The sequence below is a fragment of the Branchiostoma floridae genome, chromosome 18, assembly GCF_000003815.2.
Source record: "Branchiostoma floridae strain S238N-H82 chromosome 18, Bfl_VNyyK, whole genome shotgun sequence".
Lineage (NCBI taxonomy): Eukaryota > Metazoa > Chordata > Leptocardii > Amphioxiformes > Branchiostomatidae > Branchiostoma > Branchiostoma floridae.
Window position 1 is genome coordinate 2497675 of NC_049996.1, and position 24355 is coordinate 2522029.

At 38.8% G+C, this 24355-nt stretch overlaps 2 protein-coding genes across 2 annotated transcripts in view; one reads left to right on the plus strand and one right to left on the minus strand.

Annotated features, from left to right (window-relative positions):
- LOC118405710 (dual specificity protein phosphatase 3-like) overlaps positions 1-15065 on the plus strand; it is a 29031-nt gene extending 13966 nt beyond the window's left edge. The window contains exons 2-4 of the mRNA XM_035805341.1: positions 2608-2755; positions 13487-13716; positions 14278-15065. Of these exons, the coding sequence (XP_035661234.1) occupies positions 2608-2755; positions 13487-13716; positions 14278-14672 (773 nt within the window). The 3' untranslated portion in view covers positions 14673-15065. The remainder of the gene's footprint in view (positions 1-2607; positions 2756-13486; positions 13717-14277) is intronic.
- Positions 1-21315, minus strand: part of LOC118405713 (leucine-rich repeat-containing protein 72-like) — a 61609-nt gene extending 40294 nt beyond the window's left edge. Inside the window, exon 1 of the mRNA XM_035805355.1 lies at positions 21299-21315. The gene's annotated coding sequence lies outside the window, so the exon portion shown is untranslated. The remainder of the gene's footprint in view (positions 1-21298) is intronic.
- Between the last annotated feature and the right edge of the window lie 3040 nt (positions 21316-24355).

Here is a 24355-nt window from a genome sequence, read left to right on the forward strand (position 1 = left end):
ATTTGAAGATAGAAAAGCTGGATGTCCCTGTAGCTCAACTGGTAGCAGCATCACAGTTGAGCTTCTGGTTCCAGTTAGATTACTGAAATTTGAACTCTTGTCACTGCCTCTGGTTTTGATGTGTGCTGCAATGCAAGCTATTAAATGATGAAAAGTTTTTGGAATTGAAGATAGAGAAATCTGGATTTCCCTGTAGCTCAACTGGTTGCAGTGTCACAGTTGAGCTCTTGACTTTAATCGATATTTTATATCATTTTATGTTGAAGGCTGTCATAATTTATTTTTCAACATAGGCTACATTGTAACTCCTCTGACATGTTTTTATTCACGATATACATTTGTACCATAATCACTTTATTTTTGCGACAGTGTAATATTAAAAAAAAAAAGATTTCACCACAAACTTCACCGCAGTGACTAGACTATACCCTAATGTTTTGACCATGAACTACAAATCATCCCAAAGACTACATTTTCTTCCTACAGCCAAATTAAATCAATGCAAATTTATAGGCATATACAGTAACCGTTACTGTAGATGTACATGTATAGAGAAACGTCCTTGCTTGGGTCAACTGTTTTTAGCACCCTTAGACTTCTAACTCACACTTTACAGAATATATTCAGTCATGCTTGGAAAGCCATTACCTTATCTCTATACAACACCTTGCCTTAGAATGGATCACACTTACAATGCCTCAAGAGTTATGCCAATTTGCATGCATTATATTGCTAGAGATAGAGATGTTCCAACAGAAAGCATGCATAATCTTTAGCCTGATGCAGTGATAGCTTCATGGATTGGTACTGCAATTCCTGTAATCTATTTCAGGGCTTGAAATACTGGGTGCATGTGCACCCAGGTGCACCCAAAATTTGATCTGTGCACCCAATTTTTTTCTGTTGGTGCACAGAGTGCACCCAAATATTTTCAAAGGTTTACCTAATATATACTATCATGCACCATATTCTTGACATCCAACTGTCAGAAATATAATAAAATGTCTGTCATAGTAACTTACTTGTTTAAAAATTTGAAGTTCAATTTGGATTTATCGAAATTTTAAATGCTCAAAAGAGGAACAGTAAGGTTTGTAAGTAGGTTTTTGTACCTAATTCTCTAATTTGATAGTAATTATTTCACGTGGTGCACCTAAAAATTGTTTGGTGCACCCAATTTTTTAGGTTGGGTGCACCAGTGCACCTAATCCCCAAAACGAATTTCGAGCCCTGTATTTTGTATTGCCATGTGTAATAGCCACTGGCAGTTTTGGCAGTCGTATCTTTATGGGCAGCCCTATCTATGTTTGCACTTGAATCAATAAAGTATTCAAATATGGCACAATATTATAGTTATATTTGCTACCACATTGAGTGATTATTTCAGAAGCCATGTAGAATTTATGAACTTATAGAACTTTTTACTCCAACAGTTTCCTTGTGTTTTTTTCTCTTACTACTAACACAATATACTTAGTCTGACATATGGTTAACTTTGCTCAGATGTGAACACTTCTGAGTTCTAAGAATAACCTCAGATTTGCATATTATTAACATGCAATTATGGCAAAGTAATATTTATGGGCAATCCTGTTTCTAAAGCGCAAGAGACAGAAGTTGATAATCTAACACCACTAAACTAATTTCAACAATTCACTTGGCTTCAAAGTCGTATGTCTACATCTTCTTAAGACTAACATCTACCAAATAAAGATATGATTCATAGAAAAATAAGAAAATACAAGTATTTGAAATTGAATGTTCATCATTTATCATCATTTGAAAAAATGCCATTGGTAATGCATTAGACACTATACGCCAAAAATAGTTACTCAAGCAACTGGATATGGTTTTGAAACGGTCAGACGTTTCGGATAGAATCCACTTTCCTTCGTCAGTGACACTGAAGAGATCTGGAAGAAACAGGTCTTTTATACTCTAACTATGAATGAAGACAATTTCAGATGTCCAATAGGAAAGGTTGTAAGACAATTCATACTGAAGACAATTTGGATTCCAAAGAAAACAAAGCTAAGCCAAAGTCAAGCTGAAGACAATTTGGATTTCAAAGGATATCAAGGCTAAGACACAGTTAATGCAAATGAGTCAATTAGCTCCTGTTGTTTTAGTTACAGGAGCTAAAAATTTTTTTGTTGGGGGGGGGGGGGGGGTAGTGCTATGTCCCAAGTTCCTATTGGACATCTGAAATTGTCTTCATTCATATAGTTAGAGTATAAAAGACCTGTTTCTTCCAGATCTCTTCAGTGTCACTGACGAAGGATAGTGGATTCTATCCGAAACGTCTGACCGTTTCAAAACCATATCCAGTTGCTTGAGTAACTATTTTTGGCGTATCTTATTACCTGGATGTCTAACCTACATCGACGTATTAGACACTATAATTTTGCCCAAAACATATGATTTAGGCCCTTTTGAGCGTTTCTGCACTGTTTTGAAAATGTGCTACTAAAAATCGAAATTTGATCAATGATTTTTTTTTTTGATTCTAAACATGTCTATTAAGTGTATTTCACCCATACAGAAACAAAATTTCATCTTGAATTGAAAAAAAAGGTTTCTTTCTTACATTTTCCTTTGTGTTTACAGGAATGGAGGAAGACTATGAAGACAGCATCCCTAAGACGTTCTCCGTCTCCCAGATGAAGGATGTTCTGTTTGCATACAGCCATGGACAGTACGTGGTGCCTTCCAGGCATTACAATGAAGTATACAAGAACATCTTTGTTGGAGATGAGTAAGTCTACCTCAAACTTTCTTAAGTCTCTTCTCTTCATACAAATTTCTTAGAATCTTCTTCCTGCAATGCTTGCTGTTTTTCCCTTAATTTAGCCTTTCAATTCTTGACCTTTATTAATTTTGACCTTAGAGTGGCTAAGACTTTATTCTTCAACTTGAACTGGGAAAAGAAGGGACAACCCGTTTAAGAAATAACTACTGGTATCAAATTAATATTTGCTATGAATTTACCTATAATTGATGAATTAAAGCAGTAATGTTACTGTTATGTGATTCTACAAAAAAATCTACTAGTAATTAGTAAAACACGGATTAAAACAAAAAACACCATTGGCTGATGATGAACAACAGATACATGTAATGTTTAGGATCCCTGCAAAAGAAATTAAGGATTTAAACAGCACCTCAATGCACGACTGAAAGATATCACAGGATCAGCTAGCTGACAAGTTGAGAACGCTGTTATTATTATGGTACCCGTTATGTGCCCATTTATTCCGGAAGCAAGACATATTTGTTTAAACAAGTCTGGACATTCCCAAGGCAAGGTAGTTATTAGATTTTCCAAGGAGCTTTCATCAATTTGGATTTTCTTTTGAAGCTTTGAGCTTTTCATGTCAATACTCTTCAGATTGTTCATAGCCCTTGTCATAAACAGCAAGTTCATACAATGTTTAGGATCTCTGCAAAGAAACTGTGGATTTGATCAGCACATCCACGAACGACTTGAAAAATATCACAGGATCCCCTTGCTGACAAGTTCAAAACGCTGTTATTATTATGCTACCCATTATGTGCCCATTTATTCCTGAAGCAAGACATAGTTTCTTTAAACAAGTCTGGATGTCCCCATGGTAGACTGTTAAGTTATTAGAATTTCCTTCAAAGTCTGAGCTTCCATGTTAGACTCGTCAGATTGTTCACAGACCTTGTCATGAACAGCAGGTACATGCAATGTTTGGGATCACTGCAAAAGAAACTGAGGATTTGAACAGTACGTCAATTCACAACTGGAAAGATATCACATGCTGACAAGTTGACAACCCGCCGTACATGCAAATACGTGCTGTCTATGTGCCAAAACGTGGGCAATCTTTTGGAATCCGTAAGTGGTAAGTACCGCCTCCGTACGAACTCGTAGGGAATCCGACGAATTTTGGAGCACGCAGACACGCTGCAGAACTTTGTCTGGCATTGGGCTGCGGATTCGCCCCCCGTACGTGCCAGTACGGGCAACGCGCCTGCCTGTACAGCCTGAACGTTTTCAGAAATACGTGGCGAACGTGGCCTACAAAAAATATGTACGAACAGATTGCATATACGGAGGGTTGTGCCCTTAGCTTTACCGTCATGTGCACATTCATTTCTGAAGCAAGAAATAATTTGTTTAAACAAGTCTGGATGTCCCCAAGGCAGACAGTGGTTATTAGATTTTCTTTTGAAGCCTGAGCTTTCATGTCCAACTCTTTGGATTGCTCACAAACCTTTGTGTGCATCTGACAAGGTTGAAGCTTACTGTAAATGCAGAAACTTTTGCAGTGGTTTTATGTTTGCAGTTTTCACGGTGGCCACTACACTGCAAACTCAAAACCACCACGAACATTTTTCTTCTGTCTTCCACTTGCGCTGCCTATTCCCTCCTTGGTTCATTACGTGCTCTACATTATAACAGTATTGTGGTAATTATAAAATATTTGAGGCACTTGCAATTCCTATGATGAATACGCACAGATCCATGGAAGACACACATTTATCCATGCTATATACTGCACAACACCATGATAGAAATGTAGTACTAGTACCAGGGCTCGAAATACTGGGTGCATGTGCACCCAGGTACACCCAAAATTGGAGCTGTGCACCCAAATATTTTCTGTGGGTGCACAGGGTGCACCCAAATATTTTCGTAGGTTTATGTGTGTAAAGATATCAAAGTATACTAGTATACATCATATTCTTACTAATGTTAGAAAGATAACAAAAATGTCTGTCATGGTACTTGTTTAAGAATTTGATAGCTTGTAACAAGGTTTTGCTATTAGGTTATTACTTAAATGTAAGTGGTGCACCCAAAAATTTTTTTGGTGCACCCAATCTTTTAATCTGGGTGCACCAGTGCACCTAATTCCAAAAAAGAATTTCGAGCCCTGAGTACTGTACTACGTATCCAGATGGTTGGATCAGTGACATTTGATCACACCAGCACTGTCAAAGTCAAAAGTGGATTATTCTGTCCGTTTGTAGCACACTTGCTGAGTAACCAGTAAGTGGTTTCCTACTTCGGTTCATAGACTTGCCATGGTTTCTATTACAGTATGTGACTACAGTACAGTACAGTTTGCGGGATGGTGCTATTGTGAACTCAAAACCACCACGAACACTCCATTTTCCTGCTAAGGCCACACCAATTTAATTTCTTGGTTCACGGATTCGCTCGCTCCTATTTTTTGGAAAAAAAAATAAAAATAAAAATTACCACTTAGCAAATTTTCACCATTGATTTAACCATTCACCAACTTTCTGGTGTAGCAAATTGGCCTTTATATTACATGTATAAGCTCCTTAAAGTGTGGGTACAGGTGCGGTTACTGTACAATAATAGTGTTTTTGTACTTTTTTTCAAGCTGAACACTTTTTTTCTTTGTTTTGGATTAACCGTTACCTTTACCCCAACCATTTTACAATTTTCATTTTTTTTAATTTTTATTTCGCCCTCTCGCTCCATATTTTTTATGAAAAAATCCGTGAACCAAGAAATTAAATTGGTGTGGCCTAACGTGAAAAAAATCCCCAGGAACATAAATGCATTTTACAGTACTACCAACACAGATGAGATTCCATGATAAGGTTGAAGCTTATTCTGCTCATTCGCGTACCCTAACGTCTTCTCCTCCCCGACCTCTCCTGGGCACTGCCTTTGATTGAATGTGATGGGGAATAGACACAGCTGACCTCCGGGATTCTCTCACAAAACCTACAGTTAAATGAAAGCGTGATGGGTGCACTGATAGTTTGTGATGGGCAAGCCGATAGGATGATTGTATAGCAGGAGCTTTGTAAGGTCAGGGTTGCCGGAATAGCTGAAGGAAAAATAATCACAGCAGACAAGTAGGTTTTTTGGTGTGCATAACTCAGTGGTTAGTTTGTTTGTTTGAACCTTTATTCAGCTCAAATTGACCTGCAGGCCACTTTTCATTGAGGTCATGAGGGAGGTACATGTAAGGGTCAGATAAAATATAACAGAGACAGATTTCATCGAGTATACATACATGTATACATACTACCTATACATATGGTACAAAACATACAAGTAGAGCAAATGCTCAGCGTTTGGCCCCAGATGAACAGCAGGGGTCCTAATATGAATCCCTGAGGTACCCGTATGTTACTTGGTGGAACTCAGAGGTTGCTTCATTGATTGAGGTACAGTGTTTCCTTCCAGTAAGATGTGATGGGGAATGTACTTCCGGGATTCCCTCACAAAACCCACAGTAATGAAAGTGTGATGGTCGCGCTGATAGTTTGTGATGCCTGAGCCGATAGGATGATGTACAGCAGGAGTTTTGTAAGGTCAGGGTTACTGGAATAGCTGAAGGAAAAATAATCACAGCAGACAAGTAGGATCTTTGGTGTGCATGGCTCAGTGTTTAGCGACCCTGCCTTTGAACTAGGAGGTTAAGAGTTCGAATCCCGGCTGTGTTGCTCACCCGACATTCATGTTACTGGAACTGAGGATTGCAGACTCCGTAGGACATTTCAACTTGCATTATCATTTGCCCCATCGTCCTTACACTATCTTATGTGTAAATGTGGATTTCTTCAAGCATGTTATTGGTCATTTTGGCAGCGGCTTCCAAAAGAAGACCTTGTGCAAAGCCAGAGATACATGTGTAAGCTAATGCTATAATTGTGCAAAGCACATTTGTTGGCTGCAAAATGACCATGTCAATCTTTTACTGTTGGTGGCAAAACATCTTCAACATTCTGTTCAATCTGATTTATTTTACTGACAGCTTTCTTTTAGTTTTCGTTTCTGCTATACATATAAAGGGCTGAATTGACAATACTGTGTCTGAACCTTTCTTGGGTCCTTCTTAACCAATGTTTAAGAAACTACGTACCCCCTGACAATATCACACCACTGCAAAACAATAAAAGAATGCAGCAACTTCAAATACACAACTAAATAACTTTTTAATTTATTTATTTATTTGCAAATCCATGCCCGTAGGCTAATTGCAATGATACAGACAGTGAAAAGTAACAAGTGTCTATTCTAAATACACACACGTCAGCTATCTATGTACATGCTTCTACTTTCTTTACTGGGTGGTTTGACTTCTTCTTTGGAGGCAGTGGCTGATGAAAAGTCCCACTTCTTTAATGATTAGTGGGTTCTGTGATTTTAACAGAAATATAGTTTTTTGAGGTCTACTAACTGGTGAAAAGTTGGAAATATTGTTTTGATTGTGTCAAAAAGGTTGTTTCTTTCGTCCTCATAATGGGGGCAGTTACATATAAAATGTATTTCATCTTCCACTGCATCCGTCGCACAGTATTTACACAATCTATCTTGAACTGGCACTTTTCTATAACGACCCTTTTCTATCTCTAGTGAGTGAGCACTGATTCTTATCTTACATACATTGGATCTCTTGTCAGTGTCGTTCTGGTATAGATAGGTTTCCATGGCATATTCGGTTTTGATATGTTTGTAAAATCTTAGTTTGCCGTTATCTTTAGACAGTTGCTGGAAAAAGGTTTGGACATACACGTCTGACAGTCTTTTCCTTAACAATGTGCAAATATGTTTGTTGTCTATTCTAGAGTGAGAATAGTTCCATAGATAGGAATAACCATTATCATCAAGTATTTGTTTTACATGTTGGAGGCAAGTTTTCTTATGATTGTTTGAAGGTACATTTTGTTGACAGAGTAGTGCGTCTATTTGTAAAGGGTGTGTAGAGTAATCTAACTGTTTAAGGCGTAGCCAGTACTTAACTATGCGGATTGCTATATCTATGCCTGTTGGATAGACTCCGAGTTCTGCTCTACATGCGGAGTTACAGCAATTCCTGTGCACGCCAAGAATGTTTTTACAAAAGCGGGTATCCAAATCTTTCACTTTTATCAGTTATCTGCACTCGCAAACACTGCATATGAGAAGACTAGGAAACAGATTCGGTTTGATCAGTGTTCGCCAGCCTGATTTTTTTTCTGTCCCCTGGATTTGAATGGAAATCCTGTCAAAGGCAAGAAAATCCTAAGGGGGGGGGTCCAAGAGTATTCTCCCGGGAGAATTTTGAAATCTAGACCCTGTGAAATGCTATTTCCTTTATTTTGAGGAGCAAATGTTGCTGGTATGTAGACTCAGCTTGGTTTAATTAAATCTTTACATGTCAATTTTTGTCCACCGCAGAGGACAGAATGGGCAAATTTTTTCTCCATCCCCAGCGGCAAAATTCCGTCAAAGCTCGGAAGGATGGATGCTGGCTACAACACTGGGTTTGATGTAACAGTTGTAAACATAAAAATTCACAAGGCATTTTAAACCTGAACAGCATTCTGTTCGGTGCAGACATGGCATGTAACAGTGAGACAGATGGGGTCATTTATGTCTTAACTGGCTGGGCTAAAAAGGGTAGCAAAGAAGCTGAACGTCATTTGTCTCAATCTTCTACATCTCACCATCGTTTACACAGAGATATGCCATCAGTTCAAGGTCGAATATAGCAGGGCTCAAAATACCACATGCATATGCGAGTTTGTGCATGTAAAATTGGTGTGGTGCAAGTTATTTCAGAACAAAGTTACACCAGTGCAAGTTTCTTTCCTCCATAGTCTGTTACCACCATAGGAAATAGCTCACTTTCTGCACTTCCTGATTGTTTTGCAAAGAAATTTATCAATTGCAAGTGGCATTTTCCTTCTTACAATACTGGTGCCATTCTATAGGTTGGCTTGCAGACAACAAAAAACTGACAAAACAGACAGCCAGACCAAAATGCCAAAAGACATAAAAATACAAACCTCTGCTTGCAGAGCAATGGATGAGTTTGTTGTTTATTCAAACCAGGGCTTTAGCCAGCTTGAATTTTTTTTCCGTCAGCCAATTCCAATCGTCGTGAAAATCGCGAAAATTGATTTTCCCTATGACACTACAAAGAAGTAAATGTTGCCATTGAGACCTTGAAAAACCAGTTTTAATGAGATTATCGTATGCGAAAGAGCGCCGACACACATTGTCAACAATCATAACAATAGCAAAACAAACAGTGTGTGGCTTTTACAGCCGTGGACGGCGTCACCAAGCCGCCTGTAGCTTCCACCTAGGATTTTTGTCCGTCAGGGTTGACGGATTGCTTTTAAAATTTTTCCGTCAGACGCAGTAAATTTCCGTCAATTGAAAAACCGACGCTGGCTAGAGCCCTGATTCAAACCCTTGAAGTACCCAGTGACTGGGCCCATTTTACATCCCTCCCAAAAGACAGGTGCAGGCCGAACAAAGAAGCCCTACCCAGGATCAAACCCACTCGCCTGGCCTCCCAGTTACCAACTAAGTGTAACCAGAAACTCAACTACAACTGTAAATGCAGAAAAGTTTGTGGTGGTTTTATGTTTGCGGTTTTCGCAAGGCAGTCTTACTGCAAATTTAAAACCATCGCAAACATTTTTCCATGACAGTACATTGTATGTTACCACAGTGTATGGCACTACTACGAACTTAAAACCACCGCAAACATTTTCCATGACAGTACAATGTAATATGTGACTACAGTGTATGGCACTACTGCAAACTTAAAACCACTGCAAACACTCCACTTTCCCACTAACGCAAAATTACATGTAAATCCTTGCAAACTCAATGCATTTACAGTATATGTAGAGGTCGCTACCAGTTGAGCCACAGGGACATCCATGCAAATTGGAAGAGCATTAGTGATAAATAGTCATCATTTACTGTGAGATAGTGTCAGTCCATCAAGCTGAGGTTAATGTACATTGAACAGTAATTGGGCCACTTCTGGGAGTCAGATTCAAATGGCCAATCTGTGTAATCGCTGATGCAGAGACTAACAAATGTGTGCACTAGGTGGAAAAGAAGGCAGAATGCCCTACTTTTGTAAGAACAAATCTTCTACTTGCAAGACAGTCAAATCAATTCTGGTAAGGCCCTGTTGATTTGACTGCACAAAAACAGTGTAAACCAGGGTTGTAGCCAGCACCCAATTGCAACCTTCCCTAGCCTTTGACAGAATTTTGCAGCTGGGAACAGAAAAAAAATTTGCCCATTCCGTCCCCTGTGACGGACAAAAATTGATAGATGTAAAGATATCAGAAAAACTGTCTCTCTTGTGTAATTTTTCACCAAAACAGATGCCATTAAACAGCTTAGTCTACCAGCAAAATTTACACCTCAAAATGTAAGAAATTGTGTTTCAAAGGGTCGTCTCCGGACCCTCTTGGATGCTTAAAGGAGTCAAAATTGAGGGGACAGAAAATTATTTCAGGCTGGTCTAAACAAATAAACCTGCAACACAAAATATGATTGATAATATTACAGTCAAAACCTCAGACTCAAGATAACCCCAAAACCAATTGCTATGTGGGTCTGGTAACAAAGATTTCTCTCGTGTCAAATTCCTCTTCATTCTTTACTAGGCAAGGTCCCACTGAGGTTGAAATAATCAATAGAGATGATAATTTCTGCCTATGGTTGCAACTGGTTTAGTTCTGGTTTGGAAGAGCGTGCCAAAATGATTGGTTGAAATTTGTCTGAATTATTCTGATCCCATAACTTTTGAGACCTACCAGAAATGATTACATTAAGACAACAGAGGAGTCATTGCCAGTGCAATTTCTGTAATGTAGGTTCACCGGCTCAAAGTGTGAAACCTGTTTTTTCTGCATGGTGCAAGTGTCACAATTATAGCAGCAAGTTCAATTGCTGTTTCTGTAGCAGGGTATACTTTTGCTTGGATGGGTTGCTAGCCCTTCCCCATCAATTCCCATGTTATTTGTTATCATGAATTCATTGTTAACCGTTTTTGAGAAATTATTTGTAATGAGAAACGCTAGTTCACCAATATTATCCGTGAGGTAACCTATGTCCATTTTAACTTAAGAACAGGGAATTTAGGGTATCAAGTCGATGGACAGTGGTTCCAAATTGTATTTCTGTTAAGTATTGCAGTTTGAAACCACTGTCCGTAGACTTGATATCCCTAAATACCCTAGTCTTGAATACAACGGATAAAGGTTACCCCGCAAATAAAGGTGAAATAGCATTAGATCTGCGGAGCAATGTCAGACAACCTTTGGACATTATACACCTGAATACGCTGGGTTCAAGACAATGTTATTGTTATTGTCACATTAGGCCACAACAATTTAATTTCTTGGTTCACGGATTCGCTCACTCCTATTTTTTGGGAAAAAAAATAAAAATAAAAATTACCACTCAGCAAATTTTCACCATTCAAGAAACCATTCACCAACTTTCTGGTGTAGCAAACATAAAAACTGACACTACTTTTGTAATTTTCAACGAACAGGACTGGTGCTGTTACTGTACAATAATAGTGTTTTTGTACTTTTTTCAAGCTGAAAACTTTTTTTCTTTATGTTTGGGATTAGCCCTTACCTTTACCCGAACCATTTTACAATTTTTATTTTTATTTTTTTTTCGCCCTTTCGCTTAATATTTTTTATGAAAAAATCTGTGAACCAAGAAATTAAATTGGTGTGGCCTTATAGTCATAAATCAGAAGTTTTGATGCAAAGTTCAGCTGTTACATGTAGGTGATTGAATGACCTGTACCTGTACTCCTAGATTTATTGTTAAGCATTGCCAGCATCCCCCATGCAGACCCTTCCTGTACAGACATTACTTAAAACCAGCTGTTTCACAATTTACCACTTAACATTTCACACAATTAATTTTCTAAAATCACGGTTGATACAAAGTTTAACACTTTCTGAACAGATAAGTTAGGGTTTAGTAATGACTTTCACATAAAAATGGCATCATCATCATTATCAAAAACCGTAGAAAAAAAATTCACAGACAGATTTTCATTCTAAGTTTAGTAAGACAACCTGTGGACTCTCTGCATTTCTGAAATAAATCCATCACCCCAAAGCTGCGAGCAGGGGTAGAAACCCAATCATTTTCCTTCAACTTTGATTGCTGCAAATAAATTGGCCAATTATCCCAGTCTGTCCGTCCTGGATTACTTTTACCATCAGTAATGGTCGTCTACTTATTAGCTAATAGCATCTGAAATGGCGGGGTTATTCTCTGGGCTACACAGGGCTGAGAAGCTGTTATAACATGGTAGTCAGGGGAATTTGTGAGTGATTGAACTTTTCTGTAGCAATCAGGGTGAGGCTGAAACTGTAAATGAGAACAGTTACAGTTGGGGTGGGTATGGGTATGATGTGCTGGTATAAAACTTCTTTTTTTTAAAATGTTTTTTTTATGTTGGACTGGTCTGAAAAAAAACTGACCTGAAAAAAATCCAGATTTTGGACCGTCAGTATGAAATGACGGAGCTTGTATGGGCAGGGGTTTACACGTTTTGGCACTTACCAGTTCAAGAAAATAACAAGGTAGAGTGGAGTTTAAAATCATTTCTACCAAGTTTCTACAGTCAAACCCATCACAGATTCCACAAATTTGAAATACCTGGAGTGTGCCAAAGAGATTCCTTTTTTAGAAAATTGAACCATTGTTTTGAGTATCGCCCAAGTTTTCACAGGCAATCAGGTCCAAGTTCAGGTCCAGACCTGGACCTGATACCCTCGACCTGGACTGGACCTGGATTTTCTGTACCGGTACCCACCCCTAGTCACAGTATGAGGTACCGATGGTACCAATGGACCAAAAATGTCAATCTCCATGAAATAGAGGTTTTGTAGTCATTTGCTGTAAGTTGTTCTGATGCTGTCTGTTCACACAATAACTAATGAGAATGCCTGGATGAATTGCTTCTTAATCAATATTATGGTTATTGAAAGTATGTGTTTTAAAAGGTCTGAATGAGTCTAGTTTTGCAACAAGTCAGGGACAGCAGATACAATGTATTTATGGAATAATGGACCAGGTTTATTCAACTTAAAATTTCATGCCACATAGCAGCCAGAGGCGGAATTGCAAGTAGACTCGTTGACTATTGAATGGTAAGATTCATATTAGAATACATAGTACCAATTAGTTCATTTGCGGATCATCAAAACAATTCTGAAAACACGCTAGAACGATAGATAAGTAGATTTTCCATTGCACAATTGATTCAGGACCATCTGTTTTATTTCAAGAGTTTAAATTGAAAATATTCAGGACCATAAAATGTCATAATGAAAGTCTGAGTTGCTGTAAAGAGAATGATCAAGCTGTGATTGTTAAGTTTCCGAAGGTAAACTTTTTGTTTTTGTAGCTGGGTTCCAATTTTTCTGGTTTTGAGTAAAGTTTACGCAAGGATTGACGAAAATGCAGAGGGTGGGAAGGAACGCTTTGTCACGTGATACGGACATTTTTTACTATAATTGTATGTGAATAGTCAAAAGGCCATGGGAAAGACTTACTGCACTTTTGCGAAAATATTGCCTTTCTAGTTTCTTTAAATGATGATTTTTCTTTATTCTCGCCTTCAGAAACATCCTGCATTTTCATGTGACCTACGGCCCAAAATTCTATAGTTTTTTATCTCTTCTACCCCATTCACAGGAGCAGTGCTCGCAACAAGCATCGCCTGATGGGTTTGGGCGTCACGCACGTCCTGAACGCGGCCGAGGGGAAGTCCCCGTTCATGCACGTGCAGACGGGACCGGAGTTCTACGAGGATGTCGGGATCGACTACTATGGCGTACGCGCCAGCGACTTCGAGCAGTACAACCTGATGCAACACTTTGAGGATGCTGCAAAGTACATTCACAAGGCAGTGGACGAGGAAGGAGGTTAGAACTCACTCAGTGCATTATGCTGTTATTACCTCCATGAAAAACAGAGGTATTGTTTTTGGTGTGTCTGTCTGTATGTGTGTGTGTGTCTGTCTGTCTTTCTAAGTATGTGTGTGTACACCATAGATTGCAAAAATAAATTGAAAAACAGATTGTAATGATTTAAGTCTTCCAAACACAAAGAAGATTGGAAGTAAAAATTTAAAAAATAATCATGTTTATGAAATCTTGTTAGGCTTGCCATGTTCTGAGTGGTCAGTTACTTGTTTGAACTTCTTGACCACTTCGATTAAATAATTAAGGCACCATTTTTTTGCCCAATTTTGGTACAGTCAGGAGTGGCATATGATAATTTTTCGTAATATTTGACTTGGCATTGTTCAACAAGTAAATGATAGCAAATTTTTAAGTATCAGTAAAAGATGGCAATGTGGTCCTCATTTTAGCATGTTGGTCTCAAATTATAGCATATACATAGTGGCCCGTTACACTAAAAATGCACTATCTTGAACCCTGCCTATAAATGCATTGCTAACAGAGACTTCATCCTAACTTCAGGAAAGATCCTCGTCCACTGTCGCGAGGGTTACTCCCGTTCTCCATCCCTCGTCATGGCGTACCTCATGATCTACAAGGAACACAACGTGGAGGACGCTCTCATCGCAGTCCGACAGAAACGGGAGATCGGGCCCAACACCGGCTTCCTCAAACAACTCTGTCTCTTCAACGACAAACTCGAGGCCGAAAAACAGAGGAGGATGGCCGAGGAATACCAGGCAGAGATGGAAGGAAGGAATGAGAAGGGGGAGGAGGAAAGCAGGAAAGAAGACAAAACCGAAGATTCCAAGCCAGAAGAAACCCAAGACGAAAACAAAGAAAAATCGAAAACAGAAGCAAATGAAGAGAGTAGAGAAAATGTACAGGAAAAAGATGAGCATGTGCTAGTATCCTAGTTGATAATCCATACAGTGTGTGTACTGATATAAACGTATATCGTAAGGCCCATATCGTATGTACCATATACAGCACTGTATACCCGAAGGTCACGTATATGTACATACACTAAGGATGGTCATATAGGGAGAGTGGGTCCTAAAAAAACTCCCAAACCCAGAGATTGGGCCCGGGGCTCCTGACTGTAACATCCACATCTTCTGTGTGGAGAGTCTCTCTCTCCTCTGTAAAGAGTCAGTGTAACTGGAAGATGCAAGGAGCCCCATGGCTTGGGTTTAACTCAAACCGTATTCTCAAGATCAGCTGAAATTTTTTCTTTAATTTGAAGATTGAAGTCGCTGATGGCTTCACCTTTTCGATGAAGAATGACTCTTGTGATGATGATGATGGTGTTGATGATGTTGTTGTTGTTGTTGTTGATGATGATGATGATGGTAATGATGATGATGATATGATGATGAAAGCTGAGAACAGAAGGAGAAACCTTTAAGTTTTTTCAACTGTCAATCATATAGTCCAGTTCTGGAAATGTTGTTTTCTGTCCAAGGGCACTGGTACAGGTTGAATGTTCAAAATTGCCTGTACTACTCTGCTGGTTTTATATTAGTCTAAGATTTTATGAAATACAGATCTAACTGCAAACTATGTAAAGAATGGTTCAATTCTTTATCTTATTCAGCGAATCATGGGAGGTAACAAAACTGTATAAAAAAGTCAAACGAAAATCCGTATTAAATCTATATATTATGCAGTACAGTAGAAGCCAGGTAATTGCACAACGGATTACTACACTTCTGTTAATTGCACTGACTCACAAAATCCCAAACCAGTGCAGTCCAGCTAGATAACTTTGCATTATTGCACCATGCGGATAATTGCACAAAATAAGCTGGCAAATGGGGTGTGCAATGAAATGGCTTCTACTGTACCAGGACTAGTACAGAAATACCTACATAGCATGAGTCTTATTTACAGTCCATATGCTGTAAATGCATTTAAGTTCGCGGGGATTTAATTTTGCGGTAGCGGGAAAATGGACTTTTCGCGGTGGTTTTAATTTTGCGGTAGCACCATGCACTGTAGTCTCTTAATGTTATGGAAAAATGTTCGCGGTGGTTTTGAATTCGCGGTGAAGCGGCCGCCGCGAAAACCACGAACATTAATCCACCGCGAACATTTCTTCATTTACAGTAGTACACAAGTACCTATGGAAGGTTTTACTAAACTCAGGACTGAGGTTCCACTTTTTTTGGTGAGACCTCTAACCAGCTCTTAGCCAATCAGAGAATTGCTTAGACACATTTTCTTTAGGTAAATGTTAAATTCTCTAACCAGCTGTTAGCCAATTATGATAGTGTAAATGTTTTCTTTAGGTAAAGTTAAATCTCTGATTGGCTGACAGCTGGTTAGAGGTTACACACCCACAAAAAGTGGAAATCTCAGCTCAGTTTATTTAGTGTCTTCTCAAGGTAAATTGTATAGGATGTTAGAATTAGGTTCTGCATAGGAGAATTAATGTTAGGCCACACCAATTTAGTTTCTTGGTTCACGGATTTGCTCGCTCCTATTTTTTGGAAAGAGAAATAAAAATAGAAATTACCACTCAGCAAATTTTCACCATTAATGAAACAATTCACCAACTTTCTGGTGTAGCAAATTGGCCTTTATATTATAAGCTCCTTAAAGTGTGGGTACAGGTGCTGTTACTGTATAGTAATAGTGTTTCTGTACTTTTTTCAAGCTGAAAACTTTTTATTCTATATGTTTTGGATAGGCCCTTACCTTTACCCCAACCATTTTACAATTTTTATTTTTATTTCGCCCTTTCGCTCCACATTTTTTATGAAAAATCCGTGAACCAAGAAATTAAATTGGTGTGGCCTTATGATAGAAGATAACTCTGAGGACAATCAGGAGAAACAATGTTAAATCTACTGCAATATGATAGATTTGAGGTATGATTTTAAAGATATGCAGAGAGACAAATCAAGATGTTCCAAGTTTTACAACCCAAGAACAAGAGGAATAAGTTGATAATTGCATGGAATACTGATTTGTCTGCAATGATATCAGATTTTACTTGCAATATGATATACATGTATATCATTGTATGGAAAATGTAAATTGTAATGGAATTGCAGTCTGTCTTGAACATCTATTTTGATATGTATAAATTGACGTTATAATGCTGCTATTCAGCTATTCAAATTTTCGATTCGATCATAAGTCTCTGTCAAAGAAGATTGCAGGATTTGGGTAGAGTACAATTTATTTTCTTTAAGGAAAAGGTACAGGTGGCATCTTGTTGGTGTAACAGTTAGGGTGTGATCCTGGGTTTGAATCCCTTTACATGCCACCAATGTTGTGCCCTTGGCAAAAGGCACTTAATACAACTTTCCTCACTCCACCCAGGTGTAAAAATGGGTCCCTGACTTCAGTTGGTAAGGTAAAAGGCAGTGGAAGGAGAGGGATGGGCTCCACCTTCCAATACCGTGCGCTAGACACAGTGGATAACATATACCCATTGCCCGTACGGCCTCGAAATCGACTTTGGAACTACCTTTATCTTTTACAAGCAATTTGTCACCATTTACTGGAGCCGGGGACCTTTGAAAACCATGTCAATTTGTAAGGTTTTACTGAAAAGTAACCTTCCTTGACATTCATTTTAGAGCCAAAGTCTAGCCAAATCCTTTCAAATCTCAAATTGTCACTCCCAAATCCTTATAGATGGGTCCCTAGGATTGAGCCATTTGCTGGGTGACACAAAGGGTCAATTCTAGCTCAGCTGTGAAATCACTGTACATTACAACTCTACTTTCTTTCACCTCGCATCTTATGGTTAACCATGGGACATTAACCATTATAGATACAAAGGATACAGTGTACGTGACGTTACCAGCAGTGCAATTTCCAGTGAGCTTTTAGAGCGTAATTGGGATTCGTGGTGTCTTACCTTTTGCTAACAGTCTATGTACTGTCCTAGAATGCAGAGAAGCATAGCATATCAGATGGGCACATCTTTTTGTTTTCATGTTATTATTTTTTTATTTCAGGATTCTGCATTGTTGTAATGTTTTTATCACGTACAGTGTGGCCTAAGATGGCTTAGCTCAGAGTTGTTTATTTAGCGTTTTGTCCATCGCAATAAAAATTATTTGTAAAGTTTAATTGTAACTTCAAAATTTTCTATGATATATAATTATGTACATTTACATATGGATACGTTTTCATGCTCAAGATATCATAACAGCAAATCTGCTGCACTGTTTGTTTTGTGTTAAAGCAACTGAATATTGCTATTATTACTTTGTGGCTAGCTACAACGTCAAATCTTTTAAAAATATACAACGTTTTGTGTTGTATTTGTCATGATTGCTGTGCTCCTTGGCATTTGTGTGTATGTCATTTGTATTTTTAAGATTAAAATAATAAAATATGTTCATGACATGACTGTAGCTGTTCTTGTTATTGTTGTGTGATCTGTTTGTTGCTTGTCAATAAGTATTGTACTTGTGCTCAGTAAATATATAGGTTACAACACCTGTGCTTGGTGTTGAACACTATCTATACACTCAAACGCATCTCTTCATTGTGCTGAACATCATCTACATACAACCACACCTGTCCTTGGTGCTGAACACCATCCAAACACACACAATACCATTCCTTGGTGCTAACTGCTAGTAACACCCATACAAACACACCTGTCCTTGGTGCTGAACACTATCCACGTACAAACATATCTGTCCTTGGTGCTGAACACTATCCACATATAAACATACCTGTCCTTGGTGCTGAACACTATTCACACACAGGCAATCATACCCGTCCTTGGTGCTGAACACAATCCACACATAAACACACCCAGCCGGCACGCCATGACCTAGATCGAACAGTTTTCGAACATGTTTTCTATGCAGTTCGAATCGCTCCGCTGTCCTTAGCAACACGTTGCTAAGGAAACGCTTCTCGCGCGTCAGGTGGATGGAATTTCATCCGAGTTTTACAGCTGCTTTAGACCTGATTGCCGGCCTTTCTACCAAGATTGCGTTCTATATGTCATAGAGGAATATTATGTAATCTCGATATGGTCCATCTTTGTGGGGTTTTATGTCTAGTTTCCTGATCATGTTTGTTACACAGTGAAATTGGCAAAATGGTGGTGCCATTATGAGCTAAATTTTCGACGAATTTGAATATCGGGGCAAATGTATTACGCCTTCAATTCTTTTTTCAATGACTAGTGCGCCAGAATTGTTGAATCTTTTACTATACCTCTTCTGAAAATCTTGTTGGTTTGAAATCTGGAAAGGTTTGTAATTCCATTTTTACTGAGGTCACCCTTTCGACTGTTCTAAATCCAAATGTTGTAAGTCGTTGGTTTGGTTGATTCGAGTGCAATCGACTTTTAACACAAGTATCGGCACCAATATACCTCTCCAGTGTTTTCAAAGGATGCCTAAAGAAAAACTACACGTGAAGACGGAGTGAATTAGCAAACTGGATCGTAGTTTTACGGTAACTAGTACGTAAATACAATGGTGCGGGTCTGGCGTGTGCTCTATGGAACGGGCGCTGATGCCAGCGCTGAAGCGTTCCTTTTTGGACGCCTCTGATGAGGTGGCCTCGCGCGGTTCAAATTTAAGCCCTTTTCTCCATCGAAAATGATAAAATGCCATATACCACCTGAAAAAAAGAGATTTTGGTCTATTTTACGAACTAGATTTCCTTTCGTTCTGAAATCTGCTGTAAGGTAAAACGCAGCGGGGAACTAGCGCTAAAATCAACTGATTTCAGATCATATCATCAAACGGGTAGAGGTAAAAGTCGGTTTAAAAAGTCCGTAGGAGTAAAATGGAAACCTTGAAAATTGTAAACGTGATGAAATATTGATTGTACATAGTTGTAAACTCGAGCGACAAGCTTTTTGGTAGGTAGTCCCGACGCCCGGGGTTCATGGAACGTACAACTGTCTCAAAACGGCGCGCTGTTCGCTACGCAGTCAGTCAGAAATTTTGAAGTTAGATTTATATCACTTCGGATTGGTATATTGGCTTGAAACTTGGAATTCATAAACTTGGGACTACCGTAAACAAAATTCCGGTCATAATATTTAAGATTTACGGAAGGAGGAGCTGTCCCGGTTGGATAATTGCTAAATCGTCAAACCCGGTGCGTTCTATTCTGCAATCAAATTTATGACATGACTTCACGGAATATCGGGGCAAATGCATTACGCCTTAAAAATCTGTGATAAATCTTATACTTTCAGAAACTAGAACTAGAAGGTTTGCTCTTTCATACGCAGGATATTTCCTGTTGGTTTGACATCTACAACAGGTTGAAAACAACAGGGGAATTTACGCGAAAGTCACCTGATTTTGGGTCGTATTTGTTACAACAAAACGATACAAAATCGGTTTAAAAAAACATATGACCTGAAACGGAGGCTAGAATACTGTGAATGACTTGAAATTAAGAAGATACGCAGTTGTATACTCCAGCGACAAGCTTTCTTGTGAGGGGTGTTGACACCCGGAGTCTTGGAACGGACTACTTTCTCTCGCGGAAGGAATAGAAAACTGCATAGAACTCTCGGCATGGCGTGGCGGCTGCACCTGTCCTTAGTGATGAACACTATCTACTCAAAAACATATCTGTCCTTGGTTCTTAAAAACATCCACACACAAACATGCCTGTCCTTGCTGCTGAACACCATCCACACGCAAACATGCCTGTCCTTGGTGCTGAACACCATTCACACACAAACATGCCTGTCCTTGGTGCTGAACACCATTCACACAATTGAACATACCATAAACTTTAAACATTAAATAAAATGTACTAGCTCAGTCGGTAAGAAGTTTACCTCGTTTCGTTATTCTGTACGAGCGTAACGTTACGCACATCTGTATACCAGCCCATGCACATAAGGGGATTATCGTAGCGGATTAGGATCAGGATTAAGTTTGGAAACGAACACTTTGGAACAAAAATTGTCCCGTAAAGGTTAACGTTATCCGCAACGGTGGGGTGAGCACCAATATCTCTTTTAGTCTTTTTTTTCCTGTCCTGTTGAGGAAATTCTCCGATAACAAATTTTCTGATTTACACCCCTGTTAGCGACATCTAGTGGCGAAAATGCAAACTGCAGTTACAATACGTATTTGCAATGACTGCTCGCGCACGGTCTCACAGCGCCCCATAACGATTTGTTTGCAAAGTACACTTCGAAAATGTGAGTTTCACCTGAATGACTCAGTACACATAAAATCACATTGATAGATAGACGATAATCCTCCTTATAATTCTTCACAATTTTTAAGAAAGCAACAACAAAAACATGAGTCGTGATAAATATGGTTCAAAATAGACTGAAATATCTGCATATAAATCATTTGCTTATTTGCGATCCCCTTCCGATCCAAGCATCCTAAGAGGAACCCATCCAAAAAGGACAGCATACGAGCGCCCCCCAGTGACTGTTTTACTAAGTGCATGTTTAAACTAAAAATACCCCACATATACTTTACTCCATACTGTGCCTTTGCTTCATTTTATTGCAATCCTTTCGGTCGAAATAGTCACGAGAATATAGGAGACACCGTTAGGTACTACTTACCACCCAAAAACGGACGTATCGAGACTTCCAAGGACAGTTTTAACCACCGTGTTCTGTCCCTTCCAGACATACTCGTACTCGCCATCTTGAAAAGGCGTGCCCTTACCACCTGTTGATAATCACCAGAATTTGCATTCTGTTTTTGATTAGATCAAAAATTAGATTATTCAGAACTTGATAGACAAGCACAACACAGGCAAAGTTGTTATGATTTTCATGTGGTTTTAACTCACAAATGTTTCTGCATCTGTATCTATATAGCCGGTATAACCGCCGTTCGGCGTAACACACCAGCTTCGCAGGCACGCGGCGCGGCAGCAGCTGGTTATATTACACCGAACGACTCGTTACCCTTGTTGTTCTTTAACCTGTGGTTGAATGATACTTTCTTTTCAACAGCAACAACAAAACAACAGGGAATTCTCGGTAACTGGAAATTTATTGAGGGTTAGATCTATAATCGGTAGTACTGTTCTATTGGATAATCAGGCAAATGAATTACGTAACCTATGACTTGCGTGACCCTGACAGTGCACGTGCCTTGTAGAGGTTAAAACTTTATTCTATACCCTGATTACCCACGTAGAGATAATGCAAAATAGTTACCGCTTGTCGATCAAAACGAAACATATCTTTTCCGGGTATCGAAAATGCTGTTCTTTGCTCCTAAACGTTTTGAAAAGTGCCAACATCACAGTCTTAGAGTTGGTGTGCGCCATTTATGTAGTTGTAAACGTCTGGAAGTCAGAGTACCCCGGGTGGATTCATTCACTTCACTCGGGCACAAAGTTAGCGCTCTTTGGCCCCGTAATAACAACTTTAATCCGCCGGGTAGGGGATAGCTCTACTGTAAATATAAGCATTGTTGCGATAGTTTTATGTTCGTGTTTTCGTGATGACATCACAGTAAACTTAAAACTACTGGTGTCCACAGGTGGTAAATCAAATAAACATATTAGTTTCTTAGTTACACAGCCTTTACTGTCTTCTCTACAGACTTTTTGACAACCTATCTACTGTTTTTATCAGTATGAAGTTTAAGAAAAGCTAGCTATGTTGAATACGCTATAATGATGTTTGCTAAGAGTGTTGGGAGTACCATACTGTTGTTTATCTTTACTAGTGTTAATTGTAGGGAAGGGGCACATGCATTTCTAGTAAGGGGTGGGGCCTGTCAATATGCAAGTTATTTATCAAATCAAGACTTTATGGCCTGGCATTAATGGTTTGTCCCTATCCACGCAACTGTGTTCTGTTTTACATTATGATTCAGCTATTCCTTGCTGTTGTGATTTCTGTTCCTTACATTGTTCAACAAGCTGTGAGAAAATAGCACTCAACTTACTCATGAAACAAGATAGAAACAAGATAGATGCTGAAAAAATACAAGCACAGAGTTTGGAACACAATGCTGAAGAGATTTTATTGCAGCACAAAATGGTACACATTCACATACCGTTATTCGTTCCAGTTTTAAGTGCTAAACTACAGTGACATTTGCCGTAACAGAATACAGTCTTCACATGTTAAAGTCGTTTTGTTTCTCTTGCCCTCCGCCTGAAGTTTGGACTAGACTGTAGTTGTCAGTCAGAAATATGATATTGTATCTGTATCAAGAAACTTTAACACGGTTTATGTATAGCACTAATGCAACCAAACTGGAATAATGATTTTCAACATGGTAGCATTCAAATACTTCAAACTGCAATTAGATTTGTATCCATAGTACTTTCCCCTAGTATGCAGTACAGAGATATTGGTATAACGTAGCAAGGGCACATAATGTATAAACTGTTCAATTGTGCAAGAATAATTCGCAGAGTTGTCGACGGAAAGTTGTGATGAACTATTACCGACATGTCACATTCTCTAAACTACGTGTAGTGACGTCACTTCCTGTTGTCAGATGACGTCACTTCCGGCTAATTCCCGCCGCCAGCGTGACTCAGTGACAAGCCGCACAGTTTCCCAGGTACACTTTGTAGCCTTTGTCGATGCTGCAAAGGACGGCATGGAAATCTTAGCATTACTAGTACTTTACAGTAACTGCAATGACAGTTTATAAGAGTACAGACCCAATCATTTCATCCTTCATTTTCCCACAACATCTAATTTATAAAGTTTTACAAAAGATGCACCGATACATTCGTATTGGTTGATGTATACTGAATAATAATGATAATCAGGTCCTTACATATATGAAGAGTGAAGCGCAGGCCACATCAAAGAAATTGTTTACATATACAATGTCAGAAAATGAAAGAATTTTTGCAGTTGAAGGTTAGCGTTTGTCTAACTATGGCATGAATATGGCACTAAGACTGGCAGAATATTCTTTAGACACAGAGTTGTAGCAATTATAGAAAATATGAAAACCATGTATCTTATTCTACTTCCAAAGCTGTGAAAGAGAAAAGAACTTTAAGAACATTAAGCACAGTTTACTTTTGAAGATTATGAATGGAGAGAAGACGTAGAACATACCTGGTCTCATCAGGTGAAGAAAAGGCGCAGATCTCGGCTCCCTTGGGGGCAGCTTTCACAGTCACCTTGCCCACAGCTGCTGCAGCTGCTGCACTGAACAGCTGTAACACATGTACCAACCGAATCAGGTGCAGGAAAAAACAAGAAGCAAGGCCACGATGGCTTGACTGTAAAAGTCGGAACGCATTAATTTTTTTCTGTTCCCAAAGAAAACAAAGTTTCTGACCATACTGTAAATCATATAAAGAAGCTGCAAATTCAGTCGTAAATAAAAGGAAAAAACAGAAAATGGAAACTAACGAACGAAGCGTTTTAAAGTCAAAGGAGAAGATACGAAATGGCAAAAATGAAGAACTTAATTTTTGGTACACACTGTGCCATGGTCTGAGTCTTCCGTCATTTATTCAACCTTCGTTACAATTTAGAGTTCATAATGAAAGCAGCAGTTTTCTCTCGCACGCTTTTATACGTTTTGGGGTGCTCTGATGATGTAATTCATATACCGAAATCAGTATTTCCTACACAGTACAGAAGCAATCATATACACGGAATAGCAAACACAATTTACTCATT